Source organism: Panicum virgatum, chromosome 9K (assembly GCF_016808335.1).
Source record: "Panicum virgatum strain AP13 chromosome 9K, P.virgatum_v5, whole genome shotgun sequence".
In the NCBI taxonomy this organism is placed as follows: domain Eukaryota; kingdom Viridiplantae; phylum Streptophyta; class Magnoliopsida; order Poales; family Poaceae; genus Panicum; species Panicum virgatum.
The window spans coordinates 10995446-11023225 of NC_053144.1; the positions used below are offsets into that span (position 1 = coordinate 10995446).

General features: G+C 43.1%; 4 protein-coding genes and 1 pseudogene across 6 annotated transcripts; 4 read left to right on the plus strand and 1 right to left on the minus strand.

Annotated features, from left to right (window-relative positions):
* The first annotated feature begins 456 nt into the window (after window positions 1-456).
* On the plus strand, window positions 457-5525 carry LOC120650093 (DEAD-box ATP-dependent RNA helicase 27-like). 3 transcript variants are annotated; one of them, XM_039927113.1, is made up of 13 exons: window positions 457-849; window positions 1019-1204; window positions 1651-1836; window positions 2821-2904; window positions 3006-3047; window positions 3131-3220; window positions 3332-3494; window positions 3830-3948; window positions 4036-4074; window positions 4153-4257; window positions 4548-4616; window positions 4684-4809; window positions 5108-5525. In XM_039927113.1, exons 1-13 carry the CDS (start codon window positions 619-621, stop codon window positions 5297-5299), a joined length of 1632 nt encoding a protein of 543 aa, XP_039783047.1. In that variant the 5' UTR covers window positions 457-618; the 3' UTR covers window positions 5300-5525. The 3 variants fall into 3 exon arrangements, with proteins under 3 accessions (XP_039783047.1, XP_039783048.1, XP_039783046.1); XM_039927114.1 differs by having other exon boundaries at window positions 3335-3494; XM_039927112.1 differs by having other exon boundaries at window positions 459-849; window positions 3311-3494.
* An 880-nt stretch (window positions 5526-6405) lies between these two features.
* On the minus strand, window positions 6406-13446 carry LOC120650092 (pescadillo homolog). Its single transcript, XM_039927111.1, has 14 exons — window positions 13280-13446; window positions 13092-13177; window positions 12677-12805; window positions 11371-11490; window positions 11163-11288; window positions 10786-10870; window positions 10569-10679; window positions 9467-9560; window positions 9037-9323; window positions 8817-8924; window positions 8011-8132; window positions 7196-7400; window positions 6866-7096; window positions 6406-6718 (listed from the first exon to the last, which is right to left on the minus strand). Exons 1-14 carry the CDS (start codon window positions 13301-13303, stop codon window positions 6629-6631), a joined length of 1818 nt encoding a protein of 605 aa, XP_039783045.1. The 5' UTR covers window positions 13304-13446; the 3' UTR covers window positions 6406-6628.
* Window positions 13447-14137: 691 nt separating this feature from the next.
* Window positions 14138-18508, plus strand: LOC120650095 (annotated as a pseudogene).
* A 1900-nt stretch (window positions 18509-20408) lies between these two features.
* LOC120650096 (oleosin Zm-II-like) lies at window positions 20409-21460 on the plus strand. Its single transcript, XM_039927115.1, has one exon. The coding sequence runs from the start codon at window positions 20487-20489 to the stop codon at window positions 21033-21035; it is 549 nt and encodes a 182-aa protein (XP_039783049.1). The 5' UTR covers window positions 20409-20486; the 3' UTR covers window positions 21036-21460.
* Window positions 21461-23458: 1998 nt separating this feature from the next.
* Window positions 23459-27699, plus strand: LOC120650097 (alkaline ceramidase-like). The gene is made up of 3 exons (XM_039927116.1): window positions 23459-23687; window positions 24462-24816; window positions 26795-27699. Exons 2-3 carry the CDS (start codon window positions 24560-24562, stop codon window positions 27309-27311), a joined length of 774 nt encoding a protein of 257 aa, XP_039783050.1. The 5' UTR covers window positions 23459-23687; window positions 24462-24559; the 3' UTR covers window positions 27312-27699.
* The last annotated feature ends 81 nt before the right edge of the window (window positions 27700-27780 follow it).

Genomic DNA, 27780 nt, shown 5'->3' on the forward strand with positions numbered 1-27780 from the left:
GCTTGGGCCCCGGCGGATCTGGCGCTACCCACGGCTCTTCCTCCGACGGCGAGTTATAAATCTCATTCGGGAAGCAGAGAGACTGCTGGTGGCCGTTTGATTTGTGCTGGCGTGGCGTAGTGAAGAGTGACACTTTGATCGTTAATTATAGTGTCAAATAAAGTCAGTTGATAAAATTAATTTCAGAACTCTGCACTAGGAACCCTGAAGAATCTAATGAGACATTTGACCGCGCGGTTAGAGAATAGTTACTGTAGCATCAATATAGCCAATTATCTATTAATTACTGTCATTAGATTCGTCGCGAAAAATTATACCCATCTCTGAACAAATTGACTTCATTTACTATTTCATAAAAAAAGATTCTGTTGTAGGTAGCGGGAACCAAACGGGGCAGGATAAGCGAGTATTGGATTGCGTGCGATCCGCAACTCATGGCCCCACAAGACGGATATAGAGTCAGATGCGCTCCTGCACCACCGATCTATAGCAAAGCCGAGGCCTCTTCCGCCGCCGCCATGGACCGTAAACCCTGTACCCGCTCGGCCCAGCCGTCGAAGAACCCCGTCGCTGCGGTTTACGACACATCACACCGTCCGCGACGAGGGGATCCTGCAGATGCGGAAGGTGAAGCGGAAGCGAGAGGGAGGGGGTGGGATGGACGGGACGGGGAAGGAGGACAGGTTGGAGAAGAAAAAGAAGGGGATGGTGAAGGAGAAGAAAGGGGGAGAAAAGCTGAAGAAGGGCAAGGGAGGTGGGATTCTGACAAACAAGCTTTTCTCCGACCTCGACATCTCCGAGCTCACTGCCAAGGCCATCAGGGAGATGAACTACACCCACCTCACCGAGGTCATGCTCGCCACCGTCTAAATTTTACCATCACATCATCGTATCTTTTTGGCAAGTTCAGTGCAGTTGAGTGTTTCTGTGAATGATTGCATCATGCGGCCAATGGCTCTGTGATGCGCTGTTGGACTTTAGCAATGGCATGTGTGCATGGTTATTTTCGCTACTGCAGATTCAAGCTAGATCAATACCGCATCTGATGGAACAAAGTGATGTGATGGGTTCAGCCAGGACTGGCTCAGGGAAGACCCTTGCCTTCCTTGTACCAGCGATCGAACTGCTCTGCAGCTCCCACTTCTTGCCGAGGAACGGGACTGGAGTTATTGTGATTTGCCCGACAAGGGAGCTTGCTATCCAGGTATGCATGATGAACTGTATTTTGACTTCTCAAGAACTTGCTGTGAGTGAAACAATCATAATCAGATGTCCCAACTGAGACGATATATTCTTTGCTAAGATAATTCTGTGTAAATATGACGCACAAAGTTGTCAATTTTAAAGTACTTTGAAGACAAGGTCAAAAATACAGTTTTCGCATTGCTACTGCAAAATATTAGCTAGGTGTTTTTCTTATGTTTTCTCTCCTTTCTTTATTTGCTGCAACTCTCTTCAATATATATCCAGTAGGAGCATGCCCCTCCTGTTTTCTTCAAATAAAAAAAATTAGCTAGGTGTTGAGCTTCAAAAAGGCAGTTATTTGTCGTGTATCTAAATGTTGGATGCCTGCTGAGACTACTCATTCGTGTGGACTCACACTTTTCACTATCCTTAATTATGTATATTCCATTGATGCATTTGTGCTAGACACACGATGTGGCCAATGAATTAATGAAGTATCACTCACAAACTCTTGGACATGTAATTGGTGGCACTAACATGAGAAGTGAGGCCAACCAGCTCGCGAAAGGGGTCAATGTATTAGTTGCAACGCCAGGCAGGCTTCTAGACCATCTGCGAAATACGAGTAGTTTCAATTACAAAAGTCTAAAGGTAAACACGTTCTGATTACTATCATATTTTTCCAAGATCCAAAGAAATATTTCTGTTGAAATACTGCACATGTGTAAATTGTCACATTAATACAAATACAACCAGCAATTTCATACTTCTCTATTTGCACAATCTGTATCCTAATTATTTTACTATATTAATTCTTTGCATGTGTGTACCTCTTTCTCATCCATGACAGGAAGTCTATCTATTGATAGTGAATTAGAGCATAGATCGAATTTCAGGGCACATTATGGCAAGTATATGCAAGTCGAAAAAACTAATAGTTTCTATTTTTATGAAGTCATTATTAACTCAGTTACGTGTTTTGTCTTTGTTAGTTATCAGTTGCACTGAATTTTTGGGTTTGCAAGTTCAATGGATATAATGTAGTTTGTTACTCCTTCCGTCCCGAAAAGAATGCAACTCTCGCTTTCCAAGAATTCAAACAATTTTAAATTGAACCAAATTTATACAAAAAATTACTAACATTCATATATCCAAATTGATTTAGTATGAAAATATATTACATGATTCATCTAATGATACTTACTTTGTAACATAAATGCTAATACTATTTTGTATAAATTTGGTCAAACTTGAAACTGTTTGATTCATCAAGAACCGAGAGTTGCATTCTTTTTTGGGATGAAGGGAGTATTTAGTAAACCAATTAAGTGAGAAAGTTACAGTGGGTAGAAGTGTAGGTCTGTAGCTAAAAGTATTTTTTTTCATCAGTGACCAAACTAAATTCTCTCTTTTATAATGGAAGGAACATATAATTGCAATGTAAACATGTTGTCGGACATTATTTTGCCTACTGTGCTGGCCTGCCCATAGAGAAATCCAAGCCTTGCATGCTGGTTCATGTGCCATGGGTCCCTATTTAGCAGTCAAATAATGATATCAAATTTCATCGAAAATTCAATGAATATCATGACTGAACTCCCCCCGCTCCAGCATAACTCATCCTGTATATTGTAGTGCCTTATAATTGATGAAGCTGACCGCATACTTGAGCAAAATTTCGAGGAAGATATTAAACAAATATTTAAACGCCTCCCTCAGGTATGACCATCTGGCAATTTCATTAATTTCGCATGCATAGTGCAGCCTTTAACTTTGTACTGAGATTATTTTGTCCTTGAATTATTATGAACTGTATGCAGGATAGACAAACTGTTCTTTTTTCTGCCACACAGACTCAGGAGGTTAGTGGATATGCTATTTAGCCTATTCAAACTTTCCTTAATTTCTCTATTGGTGTTAATGCTTATGTGTTGTCATCCAACAGGTTGTAGATTTTGCAAATTTTACTTTCCGGAAAAATGAAGAAAGGCAACGAAAACTTGTTTATGTTGGCGTTGATGATTCTGAAATAAAGGTATGGAACTCCTTTTACTATGCTGCTCCCCTGTCTTTTAAAGATTATTTGGATTACTTTGTATCAGGAATAACTTTGATTCTCTGACAGCCCACCGTTGATGGCTTGCAGCAGGGTTACTGCGTCATTCCTAGTGAGAAAAGGTTTCTGGTTCTGTATGCTTTCCTAAGGATGAAAGTGCGCCAGAAGCAGAAGGTCATGGTGTTCTTTTCATCATGTAGCTCAGTCAAATTCCATGCAGAGGTTCTAAATTTCCTCAGAGTACAGTGTGATTATATCTGTTAGCGCGCCCCACCTAGCCAACCCGACCATAAAACCCAGGTGTTATAGTGGGAGGGGTGGGGGCTTTTATTCATAGTCCATCATTCCCCCTACGGCGTGCGAGCTCGGCGTAGCCCGCAGTAGGTTCTAGTGCCCGGCGTAGCCCGCAGCAGGTCTTAGCACACGAGAGGCGCAGGGGAAATCGCGCAGCGGAAATGCGTGGCCGGGTGGGTTCGAACCCGGGACCTCGGCTCTGGTACCATGTTAGCGCGCCCCACCTAGCCAACCCGACCATAAAACCCAGGTGTTATAGTGGGAGGGGTGGGGGCTTTTATCCATAGTCCATCAATATCCATGGTCAAATGAAGCAGCAGAAACGAACTAGTACATTCTTCCGATTTAAGGAAGAAAAGGGTATCTTATTATGCACTAATGTGGCAGCACGTGGCCTTGATATTCCTAATGTGGTAAGGTTTTGTCCTGTGTTTTTTAAACCATGTGTACTTCTTTGTACATCCCTAATCCCTTACGTAAAGTTCTGTTGCCTTGTTTAGGACTATATTGTGCAATATGATCCTCCAGATGACCCAAAGGTCAGTGGTTCTGAACTGTGCTAAAGAAATAGTATATTTCTCACTTTTGCTAACTTGATATTGGAATCTAATTTGTAGGATTACATTCACAGAGTTGGTCGTACTGCCCGAGGTAATGAAGGCAAAGGAAGTGCGTTACTGTTCTTACTACCAGAAGAATTAAAGTTGCTCATTCGCCTGCAGGTAATATATGTTTCAGTGACATAATGATGGTCCCCACTTTATTGAGAGGAACCTTGAAGTATATGAACATTGTTTTCTGACATTATATGTCGTCTAGCTACAAAGGCAATATAGTGTGAAAGTACTTTGAAATATGATTAAAAGTCGATATAGTTTGAAAGTACTTTGAAATATGAATCTTGTATTATTTTATAGCTATAAGCATTTTATACGACTTGGCTTCTTGTCCAATAGCATACACGCTCTACATAATTGGACAGAGGAATAACACATTTAATGTTTGCTTGCAGGCGGCCAATATTTCCCTGACTGAATATGAGCCCAGTGAAAAGAAAGTGCTCAAATTGCAATCAAAATTTGTGAGTCTCTTTCGCAACTCAATCATTTTGTTTCAAAGGGTAGTATTATGACTAGAGTTTGGAGCAGGAGTATATTGTTGGTGGGAATTACGTACTAAACGAGTCCGCGAAGGAAGCTTACAGTTCCTACCTTCTGGCATACAACTCACACTCTATGAAAGACATTTTTGATATCCATCGACTCGATCTCAAGGTAAACGTGGGAAGTCCTTCCTCAAGGTTCTGTGGTTTGTTTCTGTGCATTTCACCCGCTCATCATTTTGTTTCACTGCAAATTGAAATTCGCCCTATGTGGTGGGGGAGGGGGCGCATATATATGTACTCTGCCTTTGTTTTTTACTTGCATAATTTTAAGTTGTCATGAAGAACATTTTTGCTTCTCCTTGGGGTTTTAATCTCACACAGCTAGTTATTTGCATATTAATTCTTGGGGTTTTAATCCCACACAGAAGTGAACGACTTTAGAGGTCTAATTCATTGTTGTCTTTCAGAAAGTAGCGGCATCATTCGGTTTTAAAGACCTTCCTAAAGTGAGTCTGAACCTGGAGAGTAGTGCATCGAAACACCGAAAGATGAGGAAGGGGGCTGGTGGACGGAGGCATGGAATTGGCCCTTCAAACCCCTACGGGAGGAGAGGTGGCTATGATCGCAGGCAGCTTGCAAGATTTAGAAAGGATATGTAAGAATTGTTTGGCTTTTTTATGAAGCGACACACCCCTGCTTTTGTTGCTCGTTAGCACCACGCTGTAGCTGAAGCAAGTCTATGGTATTGCTGATTCAGCAAATCGTAAAAGGAAAAAAAAGTCAAGCAGACAAAATGTTTAATCAGAGAATTTGACAAGTAAAAACGTTAGTCAAGAAATTGTAGATGCAAGATTACTCAAGCAACAACAGTGGTTGGTTCCTTCATTGTTCCACCAGTACAACTCCAGCTCTCCATCCATGGCAGCAATAGGAAAACACATCAGCTGGTTCGTCGATTGTGGCCATCCCAGCAAATGACTGTACCTTCTGACAGTCACAGATGACACTTGCATCTGCGACTTCCCCAAGCCCCGCGAAAAAAAATGGTTCAGCTTCAAGAGCTATCAGCTATGGCGGAAGGCCGGGGCGCGAGCCACGTCATGAGCGTGTCGTTTTCCGTCCGGCGCCGGTCTGGAGCTCCTCCACCCACCCACCATCGTCTTGCTGGCATCCTCAGAGTTATTTCCTCCGTCTTAAAATAAATATAATTCTAAAGTTTAAAATTTATCTCACAAAAATATTACCTTGTCACAAAAAATAAGATAATTTTTGAAATTTTTTTACAAAAGACAACTGACATCTCATCCACTCATCACAAAAAAAAAAACAAAATATTTTTATAATTTTACATCTAGTATTGATCTGTGGTCGTCAAAGCCAGCCTTCTTCCGCCGTTCCGCGAGCTGGGACGAAGTAGGCAGCGCACCTGCCGCTAACGGCGCCGGTGAACCGCGGGGCGTCCACGGCGAAGCTGGTAGGGCACCCAAGGAACAGGGCACGGTCTAGCAGGGTTCGGGCATACCTCATAAACCTACCGCGGATCCACTTCCCGTTCGAGCGCGCTCATCTCCACGGGCATGGCGCCGGCCAAAGCCGAGCCCTCGACTCTCCGCCGTGTTGCTCCGTCGTGTTCGTGTACTATTGTCCAGAAGAACGCAGGCAGCCAGCAGCTCGCCGCGAGACTAGAAGCCAAGCAGGGGCAAGAAAAAATTCATCGACAGATCAAGGACTGAGAATACAATTGTCTGAATATAAGACAGGCACATCTCACAATGACTACACCAAGTAGAATTATCAAAATTGTATTTCAAGTATCCTGTATTCCTGGTGCACAAGGTTAAAGCCCACTTTGAACAGCATAGATATCTCTAAGTCAAACATAGAAAAACAACATAGCTATCAAAAGGCATCACGCAATGCTGATCACGGCAGCGCCGCTACATGAAATGCTACACCAAACTGATACATGCCGCGCTGATGAACTTGACTCAGCGTCGCTTAGCAGAAGCACTAGACTCAGAGTTCTTTTTTCTCTTCTTCAGTAGCTCAACTTTGTCGCGTTTCCTTTCCTTGCCAATCTGCGATCACAAACAAAGAGTTTAGGTGCTAAAAACTTTTGGTATGAATGGTGAAGTCATTTGATATAACAGAGTACGGGCATCCATTGCATGAAAAATCGAAGGATGTTGATATATAATGCAGTATATAAGATTGAGCACACGTACCTCAATTGCCTTATAAAGGCCTCTCTGCTTCCGAGACATGAGAGCCGTAGAAATGTCAGCACTATCCTTCTCAGCTTGCTTCTTCTCATCATCCTCGTGATCTGACTTTGAATCATCCTTGTCCATGGTGTCCAGTGACTTATCTGCTTTCTTATTTGACAGATTAGAGAAAGTAATGCCATCTATTTCCATTTTCAGCTCATCGTGGTATTGCTTCTCTAGCATCTCAAGCTACAAAAAAAGAAAGGCAGAGCATGTTACAATGAATTGCGATTGGTACAACAAGACAGCTGAACTAGAGACTGCTTAAACTGAAAACAAACAACTCACCTTCATCTTCTTTTCAGCAGCTTCATTTGACTCTGTTCGATCCATCATTGCAGCTACCAACGAATTGTCCAGATCTTCATCACCTGGCAGAGGCAAGATCTCATTGCGAGCAGCAGCTTGCAGCCTCTTTATTGTCTCAGCATACTCAGGAATGTAACCCTCTGTGTCGTTATCCACAAAAGGAGACAAATGTGGTGGAGGTACTCTGCAACATAACGAATTGAAAGGACATCATCTACTAGACATAAGAACGGCTAGTTTCCAACATTATTGCAGAAGTATAAATCATAACCTGTAGCCAATGATGACAATTTAACTAAAAGTTCAGTATTTTAGAAAAAACTGTGGTACAGTTGCAGTAGCAGAAACAAATTTTAGTGGTAGCACTTGCAACTACTCCATGCGTCCAGAAATATAAGGAACTCTGGGTTTGTCCTAAGTTAAACAAGTTTGACCTAATTTATAGAAGGATATTAAAATCTACCATGTCGAAGAGGCATACTGTGAAAAATATTTCATACATGGATCTGATTGAATTATTGTTCTTTCCCATAAAGTTAGTCAAATTTAAAAGTTTGACTTCAATCACTTATTTTCGTGGGCGGAGGACATAGTAAGCATTAGCAGTAGCAGCTAGCAAGTTCCATGGGTAACAACAGAGAGCAGCAACTGGTAAGTATCTAGTAGCAGAAGGAGTATCTAGTAGCAGAAGGATAACAGAACTTGGCAATTTGTATGTCTCATACATTATGCTAAAAGCTATTATCACTATGTAAAGATTGCTGATATCATGTACGTCCCATATTATGACATACCTTCCCACAAGATACCCCTCTGTTGGCAAAATGATGCGAGCATTTACACAATCAAATACCCACTGTGGTTGGACATATGCCCTAGAGAGGAAAACATGGCTTTGTGTTGGCCTATCAACAATCTGCATTACAATAGAAGTGACGATTCAGTTAACTTAGAATCCAAATTAAAGAAACATAACAAATAAAAAACAACTTTCTAATATATATTTAATAAAGAAACAGCATGTAACAACTGAATTCAAGGTATAATCGAACAAAATAGCTGTAACATGCAATGGATATTCTATAGAAGCAAGTGCATGAAGTTGATTGGCTCACACAAAATATCCATTACGTTAACAAATCCATAGGAATGAAATCATAATTCTTCATGTAAAACCGAATAATAATATCAAAGGTTCATCAAATGCCACTAATCCCTCAAACAACCCAGACCACACGTCAGCCACAGCACCTCACAATGAGTGGTGTATGGATCATGTAATTGTTCAGTGATCATGGACTCAAAAACACTTTATATATAGTGTGAGGATGTGACAGCATAGTCCTTTTTTGGACTGCCATATGATTAGGAGTGAGCATAAAACAGTTGCCGTGAATCAGTTGATATGACTTCCTCTGTGTGCTTTTCAGATGATCGATTTTTACTGTTGTGTGCTACTGAAGAGATAACTACGTCTCAATAAACTACATTGTGGGGCCGAAGGAAATTACTTCATTACTTCATGTAGCATCTTTTATTAGAGTACATCAAAATGTCTCCACTAACATAGTTCAGTTGAATTGTGGCAATTGAAATCAACCTGATGAGTGATGTCTTCATCTACTTCGTTGAATGGAGCTCCTTCTCCTTCCCATGAAACAGTTCCACCAAATGCCGGGATAATAAATAGAAGGGACTCCCTAGGCACCTGGAAGTAAATGAAGGATTTTAAAATAGGAAAATTTATCCGAATAGAACACACTTAATTGATCTATCACCAAATAGTTGGCTTGCAATAAGGCCAAATTCCAATAACGTACCTCCCGACTCAAGTAGAATTTTAAGTTCTTAAATAAACTTTTACATTCTTTGGTCTCGTCATCATCTGTGTCAACAGCAGTCGATTCTTCTACAAGATGCATTAGTGTACCAGGTTCATTAGCTGGGAGCTGATGTTGAAGCTGTGCCAATCTGAGTTCAGACTCATCAGCTTTTGAGCTTTCTTTTTTGTTTTCATCCTCTTTTTCCTTGATTGCTCCACCAGATTCTGAATTTCCAGTCACTCTCCCAGAACCAGTAGAGATGTATCGGCACAGTGCATAGAGCTCTGGTACAGATTAACATGAAAATGTCAGAAAAAGAAGGGTCCACATAAACTTAGACCCCCAAAAAAAGAGCAAAGGGCATATGACGGGTATGCATTAAAAAGACAAACAATTGAAGTTAATAATAATAAGCATCAGAGCATACCAGCAGCTAAAGCTTCCAATCGAGGATCCAGAATTGGGGGATAATTTACATTAATTGAATGGTAGAGCTTGAAGTTTACAAATCCAAGAAGAGTCTGCAGGAACAATAGGCTAGTCACAAAGTTGAAACAAACACTACAAATAGCACTATTAAAGTTAAGTTGTTATTTTATCTCAACAAAACGTGATAAATTTTCCAAGGGAACATTAAAAAAATGCCAAGCTATCAGTCTAGGAAACTATGCTACAGAATTATAGATAACAGCACAAAATCACATATAATACCGGTTATGTAGTTTATAAAGCACCACACTATTACTGAACATTATAACATACTTGGATTTGGACATCGTAAAATATCTGGGTTTGGACATCCTAACATATCATGATCTACGGGTGATTTTACTCAGCAACCCAATGAGGGCAATGTCACAATGCAAGAAGGAAATAGCATCATTTTGTATTTGACAAGTGCCTACAGGGCACACTTCTGCCAAAGGATGCTAGCCCAGTTGGTTAGTCACTCCGGCAGCACCCCTCAGGTCCTGAGTTCGACTCCCCGTGGGAGCGAATTTCAGGCTGAGGGTAAAAAAAATCCCCTCGCTGGTCCCGTGTGCCAAAGCACTGGTTGTGAGACGGCCCAAGTCGGCCTGAGGACCCTTACATGGCCCAGGCACAGTTCCCAGGGGTTACGTCTCCCAGTGTCAGGGCGGGGCCAGGGTTCGGGGATTTTCTCGGTCGGGGAAGCCGAGGCTTCTTCTTAAGTTAATACCGGTGGGGCGGTCTTTCCCCCACCCAGCCGAGTTTTTACAGGGTACACTTCTCACTTTCTCAGCCTTATATTATATTGCAATAACACACATTTGCAGTTGCAGGAAGCAAATTAACATTCAAACATGATTATTAGTTAAAAAAAGAGGCTTAATATGCCAGCCAAAACAAAAGCACCATCTGTCTACAACAAGCCAAAAATACCTGCCTTCAAATAAAAAATACTAACATAATGGTAATCATTGCCTGAAGTTTACTTCGGCAATTGCAGAAAACATGAGCGAGACACAAAAGAACTAAAGCATCACATTATAGTCAACCATATTTGTTACCTCGTAGAATTCCAAAAAACTAAGCATCACATTGAAGTCAACATCATCAGTTAATACTTGCTGAAGAGCATGAGGAGTTAACCAAGTGATCTTTTGTCCTTGAACTTCAGCCTGTGTTACATGAGAGAATCATGAATTGTTTACTATTGCATGGGGCAATGACATAACAAAAGGTATCAAGGTGCAAAGATCAAAGAAATGTGCCATAAGTAATTACCTGGTAATATATGCCCTTCACAGAAATAAATGTCTTCCTCAGGGAATGAGTTCTGGATATGTATGCTTGCCATTCATGGCTTAACCTATAAGAATATTTTAAAGTACATCAAAATCAAAATGGCTTCTTCACATAAGTAGAAATAACAGATGGGGCCTAAAGAAGGCAAATGGCCAAGCACAAGCTCTTCTTTCTGTTTACAATATTGTGATTTCAGCTTGGCCTTTGAGGACCACAAAGTAGCAAGCCACAGACCATATGCAGGTTCAAGTGTAATCATACGATATTAAAGGGAAAATGTAGATATTTTTATATTAACCTATATTCACCGGTTAACATGTGGCTGAGAAAATTTTGCGATATCAAACAAAACAAACCTGCGGCAGTTATGGATCCGATTGACTTCAACACGTTCACCATCAACAGCAGGTAATGCCGCAAACAGATGAACCAATGTAAGGCAGTCATCCAAGTCTCGAAGAGCATCAACAAATGTAGGATATCTGTTGAATAAACAAAAAAAAGTCAATGCTACATACAGTACTCGATGAACTCCTGAAAAAACAATTGTATTTCACTTGGTACCTTTCAAGGACCAGCTTATCAAGCTTGTATGTTGGTGGCCGATTCAACAGTCTGTCCGCAAGATCCCTGTTTTTCTTAGCAATAGCCTTCTTAACCTTCTTTCTGTGGACCTTGATTTGCCTGAAATCAAACATAATAGGATTATCAAGTACATGAAACATAAGGGGAAAAAACAAGGATTCTTACAATGATCTTATTCTCATGTACTCTAATCACTACCACATAAAATAACAGTGTGGAAGCAGTATCATTAAAAAGTTTTAGGAATATTGAATATTGCGAATCACATAAAGCACCTACACCAATAATTATCATAAACAGCAAAGTAAATAAGAGGCCACTAGTCTTTCTCACAATCAAGCAGCAAGGTTTTCCATCACCAATGAACAACGAGCCACACGGCTACGTCTTTTAGGTCCTGTTTTTTCCAGCCCCTTTTCAGGAACTGCTTCTCTCCAGGAAGCAGAATCTGAAACAAACAGCCTGCTTCTGGAGATCAATACAGAGAACCAAAGGCTGTCTTTACTACTAGGTCTAGAGCTTCTTATGTGGATTCTGAGGGATAATGTTCTCAGTTTACCACTGTGCATATAGTCGTATACTATACCCTTCATCTACAGAGAATTTTCACATTAAGCTTTCCCAAAGCCATAATCCCAATTCCCAAATCAACATTTTCAAAAGTAAAAGCTCAGGTAAACAGCCCCTACAAGACTACCAAAATAATTTTGATGCAGCCAATGACCTTTGTTTGCCAACACTAAGTTTGTTAAAAAAATTCTTGCCATTGAAAATACAATTTTTCAAATGGTTCAGGTTAACTAGCAAGAATAAATGGTTGTTTAGATCAGGCATTTAAGCAATCAGCTCACTTATAAATATCCTTCATTACAGGAAAACATGTTAAATTTGTTGGTTACAATCTTGATTCGTAGCATTTGTTTGGTTAAACGTGAGTCATACCCTTAAAATAGTTTCTTTGTGAAAAATAATGGATAATGGCTTTTCATGAATCTGTAACCACGTTCTATATCCCGACGTAAATAAACAAGTCTTTTGAGAGTTAGTTACAGAGTTGATTTAGTGAAAATCAGTCTACTGTAAAAAAACAACTATTGAAACTATCACTAATAGAAGTTAAGACAGTGTATAAACATAACATCCCTCTTCCAATTAAAAATGCATATCCAAATGTATCCATGGAACACTTATTCCTCGGACAGTACATAGAGCAATGAGGAATTATGTAAAACTTCATCCTCCAAGTGACTACCCCTCCAGTCAGTAGTCACCCACAAAAAGTTACCTGAACTTCTCGATCAAAGGGTCATGAGCGATGAAGGCAATATCCTTCATGTGGTAGTATGTCTTGTGGTTTCCTTCCACCTTCTTCTTCGGTTGACGAGGAAAAACACCCTTGAGAATACATAGCTTCCTGCAATAAGCAGGAGATTTTCAATACAATTCTTCGAAGATATTTGCGAATTAGAACTGCAATTTTGACTTATTACTCATGCCACACAAGTGACTCAGGACACAACAAACTGAAACTATTTAGCTTATTGGGAAGTTTAACTGACAGAAAAATGACTGAAATTTCCAGTTTCAGCATAACTGACTAACACCAGAATCACCACAAGCTTATCCCAAATTTTACGCGGTGGCTGCTCCTAGATGACGACCCGGTAATAAACAGAACTGATCGGATGATGGTAACAAACCTGAAAATTGCAAGGCTGACTTGCAGGTAGTTGACCGCCTTGGTCCTCGTGATGTACTTCGCGGCATTCCCCTCCTTCTTCTTGCCCTGAAGCAAAGGAAGAACAGCAATTCAGAGGCTCGGCGGATAACAAAGATAGCGCCTTTGGGAGAGGGGTGCAGGAGGTGACGAGGATGAATGGACGATTACCGCAGGGCGGTAGTGCTTCGGCATGGCGGCGGCGGCGGAGGTCGCTCCTCGGACCGGGAAGAGGGAGGGGAAAAGAGAGGGGGAGATGGGTTTTAGGGTTTTGGTTTATATGGCGGCTGGCGGTGCTTGGGCTGGAGGAAGGGTGTGTTGCTGAAAGTGCCGGCCTGTCAGCGGCTGCTTGCACAGTTTTTCTTCCTTTATATACTCCTAACTTTTAATTGGAAACTTCCCCCCAAAAAAACTTATGATTGGAAAAATAAAAGTTAATTCGACGAAATTATCAAATTGAAGTGGCAAATTTTACATGAAAATTATGCAAAATCTAGATCCAAACAAGTTAGTATTTGGATTTAGTGAGTCTTATTTGGATTTATTGAGTTCTTTGCATTGTAGTAGGTTCACCTAAAGTCGTTCTGGAAATCATCACAAGTTCCTTTAATTTGTTTACTAGTGTAATTGAAATTTTTTTATACGCTTGTGAATTTTCTATACTGCACCGTTTTCAACGTTTTCTGATGAGAAAATTATTGTAAGTATATGATAACTTATTTTATCCCGTTCAGCGTTCCAGTTCTCTTTCCATAGTCCCCGGCCCAAAGAACGTGTAATTAGCATCCCATCTTTGACTAGGCCCAACGGGCCAGATCTACGCCAAGACCGCAATAATCCGAGTCTTTGCACGTGCGCAACTCGTGAAACCGAGCAGCGCGAGCGCGGCTTGAGCTGCCAGCTTTCGCGGCTTCTGTTTTTCGCGGGGCGCGATTACGAAAAGCTCTTCCCGCCGGCGCCTTCCTCCCTGCAGCCGAATCCTCCTCCATTAAACCCCTCCCGCCCCAGGCTGCCCGCCATTTCCTCTCCCCCGTCTCCTCTTTCTCTCTCTCTCTCTCTCTCTCTCTCTCTCTCTCTCTCTCTCATGGCGATGTCGCGGCGGCGCCTCTCCCCCACCTTCTTCGGCGGCCTCAGGGGCCGGGAGCTCGGCGGCGCCGGGGGATCCTCCTCCCGCGCCGCGGTGCGGCTCCCCTACCTCGCCGACCTCTCCTCCGACCCCGGCGGACGCGGCGGCGGGGTCATCTCCGTCGAGCACTCCGGCGACCCCGCCATCCCCTTCGCCATCTCCTTCGGCAAGGTTCGGATCCCGGGATTATCCTCCATTTCGCGTGCTTTGCAGAATCAAATGTTCCAGCTGTGACGAACTGTGCCATTTGTTCAGACTGCTCAGACCTCTAACCTCCTGGCTGTCGCCGACGAAGACGGATACGTTGGCCTCTACGACAGCCGGCGGCGCCTCCCGTCCAGCTCCTCGTCCCTAGAGAAGTCAGGTAGGTTCGGAACCCGTCGCGCTCCACCCTCCCCACAATTTGTTCTAAGATTTGGATATGTTGGGGATTTATTATCTTATTATTTGGCCAACAAACGGAGTAGGGGCGGAGACAGGGGGGCGGGCAGGGGCCTGGCCCCCTATGATCCCCAAATTTACACTATAAATTTAAATTTTTATATAAATTTGTATGGTTGGTCTCCCCTAACAATGAAAAAATTACCATTCTGGCTCTGCCCCTAAAACGGAGCCTCCACGTTTGCTCTCAAGTCATTGAAATTTCCATGTTAATCGGAGAAAATAAAAAAATAAAAATTACCCACCACTGCCATTACGATAAAAATTAGCATAAAATACACCCGTGTCTAATTAAAAATCACCCACCAGTGCCATTATGAAAAATTAAATATAAAATACCATTTAGCTATGTATCAGTTATAAATATATACTATTAATAAAAACTAAAGCTAACAACAATCAATCAAAATAAAATGAAAATAAGAATAATTATCTGCATAATATTATTAAAGCTCAACAAATCAAATTGTTATTATAGGTAGATCATAGTTGAATTGTTTTAATCAACAATAAGACATAATTTACGATAATGAACAGGATGATGTATGTTAAAAAAATAGTATAACCTTTAAGTAAGGATACAACGATATGCATTTTTTTGAATTTTCAATACTAGCCGCGTAAATGTGCGGACTATATGCCTAGTTACTTCTGGTGCCTTGAGCAATTTATTCCAATCCAATCTGACGTCGTGCTCTTCTTGCAGCCGAGACGAGAGTCTCCGATTGGGTTGCCCACAACAATGCAATCTTTGACGTGTGCTGGATCAAGGTAACTTCACTTGCAATGGTCCAAAGCCCAACGAAATCTCGCATAAAAGCTAATCCTTAGGCTAAGTATGTTGTATGTATTCGTACGCTTCTGACTAAGTTGCAATCTGTATGTGTCACTTATGCAGGAGGGATCCCAAATACTGACTGCATCAGGTGATCAAACTGTAAGTAATGCAACATTAGCAACGATCGAAACAGTTTGTTTAGCACTCTATCATGGTGCCTATGGATTATTTGCCTTCTGTAAAATCTTACGATGAATTTTCTGTATCAGGTCAAGATATGGAGTGTGGGGAACAGGAAATGCATTGGTGTCTTGTCAGGACACACTGGAAGCGTGAAGTCACTTTCATGCCATTCCTCAAATCCTGGTTAGTGGAGTGTTGTCTTGCCTGAATCGCTGAATCAATTCCATTTAATCTTAACGTTTAATTCGCAAAGGCTGGCCACAAACTATTGCTTAAGTAGTTTATTTTCTCTGCAGAGCTTATTGTTTCCGGTTCAAGGGATGGTTCGTTTGCCCTTTGGGATTTAAGATGCGACCCTAAATCTCCAAATAGCCATGGTGAAACATGCCTCGTGTATGTTGTCTTATCCGCTATCGCTACTAAGTGCTTCCTGTCAATTACAAATTTACAATGAGCACAAATATCTGTAGCGATGTAACAACTAACGTGATTCCCTGAAATGTGTGACATGTTAGGTCTTCTGCTGTTGTCAGAGAAGCCCACAGCCCTGTCCAGAGGAGTCGAACAAGGTCCCGGGCAAAGGTACTAAATCTACGTGATATGGATTTTGCTTGGGATGATTGTACATTCTCTTCTCACATTTGCTGATATTGGTGACATTTAGGCGGCTTCAACAAGTATCACATCAGTTCTTTATCTGAAAGATGATGTTTCTATTGCTACATCTGGAGCTGCAGACAAGTAAGTCTCTCTTCCATCTTATTCTGGGTTTGTAATTTATCACCCAGATTCACAGCTGTTATTTGGCTTGGCTTGTATTGTATTTTTTATATTACTGTGAAACTGATTACCAACAATTCCATTGCTTGAAAATCTTTATTTCATAGAGAATTGATGTCTTGGTGTTTCTACAATACTAATCGTGAGCCTTTGTAAATGCTTGCCAGTGTTGTGAAAATATGGGATACACGGAACCTGAAAGTGCCAGTCTCTAACAAAAATTCTCAAGCAGGGGGGCAACCTTTGGTAAACATCTCTACTCACTAGAAAGAATGGTCACCTAATATTTTTTTCAAAAAAGAAAAGAATGATATACTAGTGCCACATGAGCAATGAAATTGAGCGCTTCGGAGTGTAACTGTATATGTCAATTTCAAGCAATAACTACAGATTGGCATGTTTCCTTATCTCAATGAATCTGACAGTCTCTGATCAGACTTGCTGGTTCTTTGTTTCAGAAGGAGGGGGTGAAACATGGCATCTCTTGCCTATCTCAAGACTCATATGGTGCATACATTGCTGCATCATGTATGGATAACAGGTAAAAATTAGACCCTCTCCATCATATTCACCTACATAGTTTTCATGTCACTGATGATGACTGATTTTGCTGTGGTACATTTTCTTTCAGAATCTATTTGTACAGTGTGCTCCATGTGAACAAGGGCCCAGTAAAGGTTTACACTGGCAGCAAAATAGTCTTTCTTTGTCAAGGTCAGTGAGTAATTATCTGGCTTTGACATCCTTTAAATAGAAAAAAACCTCCAAATTTTAATTTCGTAATGAGTTTTGTAACACCTAATTTTTGCATCATGCAGTCTGCTATTAGTCCTGATGGAAATCACATTCTTGGTGGTTCAAGTGATGGAAATGTATACGTGTGGCAGGTACTGGTTGCATGCTCATCAAATGCTTTCTTACATTCAATGTGTTACATGCATGCTGATTCTTCTCCATTGACATAGGTGGATCAACCTGAAAATGACCCTATAGTTCTGAAAGGCCATGAAGGTGAAGCAACTTCAGTTGACTGGTATGATATACAAACGTGAAACATGAAGACTTCTGCAGACCTTATTGGCAATCCAGTCCTCATGTTTCAATATGAACTTACTGTTTTTCAGGTGTGCTTCAGAGGTTGGAATGATAGCAACATCTTCTGATGATTCTACGGTGAGTACTGAGTAGTTCGTTAGATCTGCAATCTTTTTTTTTTTTGCATGTACTACTGAAGATGACTCCATTTATTCCCCTATATATGTTTGTGAAAATATGTTGTAGATTAGACAACCTACATTTTGTGAGCAAAGGGACACATAGCACCATATGAAATGAATCGGAACATCTGACAATTCTGTATACTATGTATCAGGTTCGCGTGTGGAGTATCAAGAAAATGGACTGCACCACAGTAAGCTCACCAACAGCGATCCGTAAGCGGATAACCGCACCAAACACTGAGTATCGAAGATCTACCACCCATGAGCGAGTTACCACATCATGGGACACCATTGCCTGCACCAGCTCTGATGGCAAATCGCCAAGTGGCTCCCACTCTCCCCTCCAGCCCAGAGTGCTGGACTTTGGCACCCCTGAGTCTGCAAAGAAGAGAGGCTTTGCATTGTTCCAGGAGGAGGCCCTTGACACAAGGAAGAGTCCAGAGGCTCAGCTGAACAGTCCCTCGTCGGTTCTGAGCCCGCCACCATCCTTGAAACGGAGAACGATCCGGGACTACTTTGCCAGTAGCGCTTCCTGAGTCTTGACACCACCTGACAAGTAGCTGATTCCGAGAACTCTTAGCTACCTTGACGGCCGGAGCTTGCTTAACTAATGTTCAGTTGTGAATTTCCATAAAAAAAATGTTCAGTTGTGAAGGCAACTGCAAATTTTGGTAAATTCTTCTGTGGACCTGCTGGGGTCAACAGTCAACTCATGATTGATCCTTCGGAAACATGTTTGTACATAATTTATCACTACATAACCATCCTTATTTTCTCCTTGTATTTGTGCTCCATTGAGCTCAGTCTGGCAGAATTGTAGAAATATTGTTCCAGCGTAAGTGTTCAGTTTCTGGCATGTTGGCCACATCCCAGCGAAAGCATTCCAGCATTTTCACTGCATTGTAGTTTGAACTCTGCATCAATTGTCCACATGAGCTGCCGGCATGACGCTGTGCACACCACCTGTTTGTCTATGAGACGGCCGAAATGAATGAAGATTGGCCATCTTAAATCTATATCCAGTCATCTATCAACAATTTTGAGTATATGATGACATCTTTTCCATGCCACTCCTCCCGGCTCAGTTATTAAATAGCAATTTTGAGTAGTGACGTGTTGTTTTCTTTTCCAATGCAACCGACACAACCTAGAAAAACAATATGACATGGCTTGACTTCATCCTGCCGCTCTTGTGAGCAATGGGCGTCGTCACCAGACACCAAGGCTATGTTAAGGTCTCGTTTTTTTAAGTAGCTATCACATCAGCTACCACATCGAATATTCAAATTATATTCGAATGTCAATTCGAATATTCGGATACCAACTTAATATAAAATTAATTGTAGCTCTAGATGAATCTATTAAGTATAATTAATGCACGATTAGTAGATGGTTACTGTAGTAATTAGTGGTCAAATTATGAACTAATTAGGCTTAATAGATTCGTCTCGTGATTAAGTCACGACTGATTAAATTATTTTTGTAATAATTCTATATTTAGTACTCATAATTGATGTTTAAATATGCGATGTGGCAGAACTTATGATTTAAACTGTAAAAACCAAACAACGCCTACCTCTTTCAAGTGGAAACGTTTCAATATCCTCGTAACATGTTACCTATGTATGATATGAGGCCGTGGCACATATTTATTCAAAAATTCAAGATTAAATCAGATCTCGTTTCTTAGATAAAAGTAGAGATTGATCAACAATGGATAACAATCACTGCCACACATGTCACTGACAATGTACAATAGTGATCGATGATAGTATAATGATGTAGAAATGCTAGCCCAGTTGGTTAGTCACTCCGGCGGCACCCCTCAGGTCCTGAGTTTGACTTCCCGTGGGAGCGAATTTCAGGCTGAGGGTAAAAAAATTCCCTCGCTGGCCCCATGTGCCAAAGCACTGGTTATGACACGGCCCAGGTCGGCCTGAGGACCCTTACATGGCCCAGTCACAGTTCCCAGGGGTTACGGCCCAGGCACAGTTCCCAGGGGTTACGTCTCCCAGTGTCAGGGCGGGGTCAGGGTTCGGGAATTTTTTCGGTCGGGGAAGCCGATGCTTCTTCTTAAGTTAATACCGGTGGGGCAGTCTTTCCTCACCCGGCCGAGTTTTTTAATGTAGAAATACTTTGATTAGAAAACATACTAGCCCCCTACTGACAAATACACAAAAAATTCATGTATCATTTCAGTGAGAGTTCCTTTTAAAAAGAGAAATAAAGCCCGCCATTACTATGACTTTTCAAGGGCACTGTTTCTTTCAAAATTATAAGCATAATTTTACAGTCCATTACAGCAAAATCTCAATAGGTTAGATGAAAATGTTGCAAACTAGATTCCACATAGCAGCGCAGCAAAACCATATAACTCTTCAGACTGGAAGGGAGCCGTATGTGTGTATCTGCTCCTGTAACTCTACCAAACTTGCAGTGAATGAAAATATGAATTCAAATACAAAACCCACTTGTCCACACCAGGCACTCGCTAGCCGACTTGATCACCGTCTGCTGTCCGACGCTGTCCACGCACATCTCCACACATGCACACCCCCTTGCGCTGGCACGCACGCACGCACACGACACGCCCCTCGTGAACCTGACAGCCAGGGGCTCCGCGCGCGGCGTGCTGTGTCAGCCCCCTCGACCGGTGTTCTCCATGCAGGCCTCCACCGCTGCCACGCACCCCCTCCCCTCCCCTACGTGTCGCCGCTCTCGCCACCTATATACGGCGGCCTCGGCCCGGGGCCTCCCCAGTCCCCACTTCACTCCTCCGCTTGCCAGTTCTTCCCCGCAAGGCTCTCGTTGATCCGTCGAGGGTCGTGCACTCCACCGGCTAGCAATATAATGGCGGATCGCGACGCGCGCGGCGGCATCTACGGCGGCACCCACACCGGCCAGCAGGGCGGCGGCGGCGGCCGGCCGGTGGGGGAGCAGGTGAAGGGCATGATCCACGACAAGGGCCCCACGGCGTCGCAGGCGCTGACGGTGGCGACGCTGTTCCCGCTCGGCGGGCTGCTGCTGGTGCTGTCGGGCCTCGCGCTGGCGGCCTCCGTGGTGGGGCTCGCCGTGGCGACCCCCGTGTTCCTGATCTCCAGCCCCGTGCTCGTCCCCGCCGCGCTGCTCATCGGGATGGCGGTGACGGGGTTCCTCACGTCGGGCGCGCTGGGTCTGGGCGGGCTCTCCTCGCTCACGTGCCTCGCCAACACGGCGCGGCAGGCGTTCCAGCGCACCCCGGACTACCCGGACTACGTGGAGGAGGCGCGCCGCAGGATGGCGGAGGCCGCGGCGCACGCGGGCCACAAGACCGCGCAGGCCGGGCACGCCATCCAGAGCAGGGCGCAGGAGGCCGCCGGGGGCGGCGCCGGCGCGGGCGGCGGCAGGGCGTCCTCGTGAACGAGCTGGCCAGTGCACGGTGCTACCACTACGCGGACACAGCAGGGTACGTAGTGGAATGCCCGTGTACGTTGGTGCTGTCCAGGATTGCTCGTCGATCTCCCCGACCGAGCTAGTGTGTTCGCTTGTCACCTGTGGTCTAGTGTGTTCGTGCTGGGTGCCGGGCTACTACCGGTGCGTGTCTGTGTTCCTCATCGCTTCAGTTCGGAGCTGTGAATAAGTAGCTAGGGGGAATAAGGGAGGTGTCGGGAGCATGTGTGTCTGGGACTGGGAGGAAACGCTCTAGCTCGATCGATGGCTAGTGTGGCTGCTGGGCACTGGGGTTGGATATATGTGCTGTGCATCAGCGTGGTATGCTCTTCTCTGTCATGGAAAGCATTGGTGAATGTAATGTCTCTTCTGAATAATTTCGTGAGTTTTGTTAATGTTGGGATCTGTTCAGTCTCCAAACCGTCAACACCTGAACTTTCAGAGTGCCCGTTTGTCTCCCGGGATTCTGGGAAGATGAGCAGAACTTGTAGGATGGCTCTGTTGCGGTATAGATCGAGGAACGCAGATGTGCTGGTTTTGCTTCTGTGCATGCGTTTGCTAAACTTAGTAAACTGTCATCACGGCAATGATCTTGTGTGATTCAGTTACTTCGCCGTGAGGAAGTCGAGGCATTCTAAGAACATCTCCACTCTCCAGTGCTCTTGAATGTAAGCATGATTATTTTTGTAAGAAAATTACAGAATTGTACCAATTTCAAATTCAGTACAACGGTGTATATACTGAAAAATAGGAAGGGACCAGATATAGAACGTGGAAACTGGAAATAAAAATAAGTGGGGAAAATAAAAACAAATTCTGCAGAAAATTGAACCTGAGAATAAAAACAAAAAGGAGAAAAGTGAGAAACAAGCGATACTGTATAGTTCGCCATTTTTTTAAGGGTAAGTCGAAGGAAATAGCACGAGGGTGCACGAAGAGGTAGGAGCACTTGCCCCCCTAGCAAGCTGCCAAGCTTCATCATCTGTCTCAACCGAGTTGCCCTTGTACAACACTTGGACTTGATTGAAGTAGCATACATGCTAGAGGCAAGCAAGCATTTTATAGAATTTTATGAAAATTTTATTAATCAAGATCTCAAAAAGCGGCACTTATGGGTGAGTAATCCGATCCGTTGCATCTATTCCCCATAGCCCATCACCAGCGCGGCCAAGACATCTTCCAAAACGCCAACACGCAAAACTATAAACGGCTACTTTCAGTATCAGCTGGCGTGTCACAATTTCAACACATAATCTCATACTTCACTTGACTCAAAATTCATCATCGGAATAAGAAAGTTTGGGTTTTAATTGAATCGTATCAACAAAGGTATATCATTCAAGACCTAGACCTAATCAATCTGAATTTTAAACACAAAACTATTCACTCTGAACTCTCTCCTAAAAAAACTATTCACTCTGGAACTCAAGTCATACTTGTAGCAGAAAATCCCACGAAACCTTGGCATGGTCTGCTTTATTGGCATTGAGCAACAAAACTTTCTTAGGGTGTGTTTAGTTGGTGAAAAAGTTTAGGTTTTGGTACTTTAACACATTTTGTTGTTACTTGACAAATAATGTTTAATCATAGATTAATTAGGCTTAAAAAATTCATCTCGTGCTAATCAGTTAGACTACGTAATTTGTTATTTTTTTCAACTCCATTTAATACTCTAGCATGTGCCAAAAAAATTCGATGTGACGAGTACTGTAGAAAATTAATGAGCTATCGGAGTCTAGTTTGTCAGAAAATGGCACTGCCAACTAACACCACGTTGTGATTATATAATTTTTCTTCGTTTTAGCTTGGAGTATAAAAGTAGACCCTCACATTAGGCAACTTGACCATCGATGCATGTGATGGTCCGGTTCAAAAAAAAAATGCATGTGATGGTTTCGTATCAAGATCTGTTGACATTGCTTTTTTTTTTTAAAAAAAATCTGTTGGCATCTAGAAGGTGCGCGCTCATGTGTTCAGTTTACTGTTTCTGATGAGGAAAGAAAAACATAAACGAGTTCAGAATTTCTGCGTTGCAGAAAGACAAATATAAGGGCCGTGCCAAACGCCAACGGGCCATCCGCGTCGGCCCGTGTGCAGCCGCGGGCAGATCCGCGTGAAAGCAGCGGCGCGCACGCCGTTTCGTACCACCTGTGAGGCTGCGAGGGAACCCGCGCCACCCCACCGTCCACCGCGGATGGACCACGCCGCCGTGGGCCCAACCGGCGGGCACCAACAAAGCGGGCCGCTGAACGCCACCCCCACGGCCCCACACCCTCCCGTGGCCCCTGCGTCCCACCGACGTGTGGGCCAGGGTCACTCCAACCAGCGTACTACCACCTGCAACGTCCCGGTCCTCGACATCGAAATCGAAACCGGAAAAAGAAAGAGGGAAAAAAAAGGAAAAAGGACAAAAAATGAAAGAAAAAGAAAGGCGAAGGGGAAGCCAAAGAGAGATTCGATGAGCGATCGAGCCAAACCACCCCGGGGCGACGCGACGCAAGTACCAGCACCCCACGGGCCTCGCCGCCTTCCCCCTCGGCCCTCGCGCTCCCATGCCCTAGCAGCAAGCGAGCGAGCACGCCAGCAAGCGAGCGAGGGGCGCCCGTCCGAGCCCAGCCCGAGGTAACCGCCGTCCTCCCGATTCCTTCCCTCCCTGCCCCGAGCCGGCGCGATCAAAACCCTAGCCGCGGATCCTCCTCGCGCCGGCTGGCCGCGCCCCCCCGATCCGGTGGGTTGAGTTCCTCCGGTCGACGGTTCCGCGGGCGATCCGGATCCTGGAAGGGGGTCCCGCGATCGGTAGTTCGCTAATTGCGCCGTGCTGTGTTGGTTTGATCATTCGCCTTCCGCTGCGGCTCCCGCAGATCTGTCCCGGAGCGCGTGCGGGGGGGTTTGGTCTGGATGCGGTTGGGATCAGTAGGGCGGGGAGGTAGGCTCCGGGGATCGGGATCCTCGAGGGTTGGACCGGCGTTCTCATGTGATCTGACGGAGCTGGTGGGTTCTGTTGTGAGACAGTGAGAGCGTCGAGGAAAATTGGTTCTGAGTTTTAATCTTACATGTCGTTCTGTTGTATCGACGGGATTGGTAAGCCTGCTTCTAGTCCTTGCTAACGAAGTTGTTTAGTTCTTGTGGGTGGCCCGTTGATAGTGTTGACTTTGGACTTCCTGTTCTTGAGAGGCAGCTTCAGCGAGTGTCTTTAGTTTAGTGCGGTGCTGGAAGACCTGACTTGTGGGTACATGATTTATCTTGCCCTTTGTTTGATCTATTACTGGCTTCTCTACTGTTAGTATGCTGGATGCACTGTTTCTGACATCTTGAGCGTGGGGTGGGATGAGCTGGGAGTGTATATCGATATCCAATAACATTGATCTAATAAGCCTAACAAAATAATTTTTGCAGGTCTTCTCTCCGGTGCGCCCATGATTTAGCACCAGCCATATTGACCTCCAACTCTGGTGACACAAGCTGTTACTAGGGTAGCAAATCAAGAGCTAAGAATGGCGGATTCAATGGTAGCGAGCTTCTGGGGTCCTGTTACATCAACGACCGAGTTGTGCGAGGAGAACTATGCACACTCATCATATATTGCAGAATTCTATAATACCATCTCTAATGTCCCATGCGTTCTTTTGGCGCTTATTGGACTAGTGAATGCTTTCCGCCAAGGTTTTGAGAAACGGTTCAGTGTCCTGCACATATCCAATATGATACTTGCTATTGGGAGTATGATTTTCCATGCCACCTTGCAACACGTGTAAGTTTCCTCTTACAAGTTGTATATGTTTCTTGAAGAACACTTCTAATCTTGCGATTACCAGAGTAGCTACTTGAGAAATTGTTAAGAGAGTTTATTCTCTTCTCCAATGCCCTTGATTGAGTTTGGCTCATTGTAGATAGGCTCTTTGCATTGTGTTCTGGTTTTGGTTGCCATATTAAACCTTCTTTTGGAGTTATTAAATCACCTATGTTTTTTCATCTTTGTATTAAGACTTGAACTGTTGCCATTCTGGGAAAGGGTCATTTGCTGGCTGGACATCATTTCTCCCCCTAGTCATTTTTTGTAGAAAACTGCACAAACGATGTTATAAAGAGATTTGTAATTTGTTACTTCTGGATTTGATGCTTTTATCCATAGCATGTGGAGCTCGTGTCAGTGGTTCATAATTTTTTTTAAAAAAAAATCTGTCCCATCGTTGATTGGCTACTAAGATATCTATCTTCTTGGGTTTATGTAAAGATTCATAACTGTGGAGTGCCACAGATTGTAGGTATTTACCTGGTATGTGTAGATGAACTTTAGAATGTCGAGACTTGTTTTGTAAACTACTTGAGTGAACTTTACAAAACCACTTACATTCTGCCAAAACCACCAAGGAACTACTGATTTAAGAATTTATTCTGCAAATATATTTTAGCGCAAACGTGTTGGGTTGGGCCATCAGTTGATATGGAACATGGCATTGTTGGTCCTGCTAACAGCCTCATGTTCGACCTTGCCCTTTTTGTTATGCACATATCCCAGTTTAGTCACCAAATGATTTGAGGCTGTGGCCAATGGGCTCAGGATGGTTGCATCGATCTTTTTTTTGTGCAAAAAAGGTGCTTGCAAAAGTTCTGTCACTGAACAAGCTCTCTCTGGATCTTTTCTTGATTGACAACAATACTCACTCTAGAGTACTGTGCCAACTTATGGTGCAGATCTTTTAGCATTAAAATTCAAGATGGAGTTAATTTATCTAAATCCTGAGTGTAGTTTTGCTGACCAAAAGTCTCAATTTGCCATGTAAACAAAGATCAGATGGTCTGTAAACGTATATTCATTTATTTAGATGTTACAGTTTCTTTTATCCTTTATTTTTTTTCTTGTGCTTTGTTGTTTATCGTTTCCTTTTGGGATTCTTAGAGTACATTTTGTGAGAATGTTTCTTGATCTATGCCTAAGTTAAATGACTCCCTGGAGCCACCAAACATGCTTTGCACGCCCATTTCTAGAGAAACTGCCGGAAATGCATAGTTTGCTAACCTGCAGTTACATCTTTCTTATGTTTTGGTGCATATGGTTCCACTGCTGCCAATATATTGATGCACTTGCTGAACTATCATTGGCACCTGTTACGATGGTCATCCACAAAATGATGTCTGATGTAAATGCCCTTCTGGTATTCAGTGATAAATCTCAGCATGCACCTAGCACACTTGTTGAAAGATCTTGCATTCTATGTATTTATATGTATTTTTAGTCAACCTTCAGCACGAGTTGCATGTGGAAGGCTTAAGGTAATCTAGTTATCTGTTGTGGCGGGTCAACTGACAGCTTTAGTCAAGCGATCATACTGACTGTAGTACTTGTATGACAGCAAAGCACTAACAACAGCTAATCTTGATCTTCACCATATACTTGACTCAACATGGGAACATATTTGACACTAGGACTTGTGCATAAATTTAGATCCTTGCCCTTTATGACTAGAATCCATACTCGAACAGAAGGGTTTAACCTACCTTTTAAGAACGTGAAGGGTTACCCTAACTTCTAAGAATGTGAAGGGTTGCAATTTTTGAGCTATTCTTGGTCATCACTTTTTTTGACGCACTGCGCTTTTAGCACACTTTTGGATATTTTTACAAAATCTCCTTTTAGACATCTTGTACTTTAATCCATGTCACATTTACTCTTTTATGCAATGGATTCTTTATGGTAATCTTCTGCTTTGTTGATTCTTGTTTCCCAGCCTACAACAGAGTGATGAGACTCCGATGGTGTGGGAGATCCTTCTATATATGTATGTACTCTATTCACCGGACTGGCATTACAGGAGCACTATGCCTACATTCCTTTTCCTATATGGTGCTGCCTTCGCGGTAGTTCATTTCTTTGCCCGGTTCCAAGTAGTATTCAAGTTGCATTACATTGGCCTCTGCCTCCTCTGCATCCCTCGGATGTACAAGTACTACATACAGACAAAAGACGTAGCTGCGAAGCGGCTTGCGAAGCTGTGGGTTCTTACATTAACCCTTGGAACTCTCTGCTGGCTAGTTGATCGTATCTGCTGTAAGAAGCTTTCGCATTGGTATGTCAACCCGCAGGGGCATGCATGGTGGCATGTACTCATGGGCCTTAACTCATACTATGCAAACACATTTCTAATGTTCTGTCGGGCTCAGCAACGCGGGTGGGAGCCAAGGATTACCCATCTTCTTGGATTTTTGCCATATGTCAAGGTCCAGAAACCAGAAAAGAGGGAATGAGTTATATTGTTGAATACTGATGCTATTCAGTCAGCCACCAGTAAGCTAATGGCCTCCAATGTGCGCAGACAAGTTGTGGCATTTTTGTATATGGACATCCAAATGATTACGGACTATAAATGTTCTGATGTCACACTAGATTTTGGTAACTTAAACTGACACCTGTTTTGTACCATATTTAATCGTGGAACAGAGATTAGTTGGAGTGCTGGTGTCCTAGTTTTGCCCATCTTCCCTTTGGTTCTTTGCAGTTGCCTTTTGGTGCTAATAGGACTGAGTCTTATTATTTATTTGTTGGTTGTTGATTGGAGTCCAGTTGTATTAGTTACTACTCTGCATGGAGATAGATTCATCCATATGATAACCATTGATTCATTTGACTGAAGTTGCCACACCTCTGGAAATTTTCTTGAGTGGGGTTGCCCTTGCTTCTGTTGGTTGAGGTTATTTTTGCACTCCCTCTGTTTTT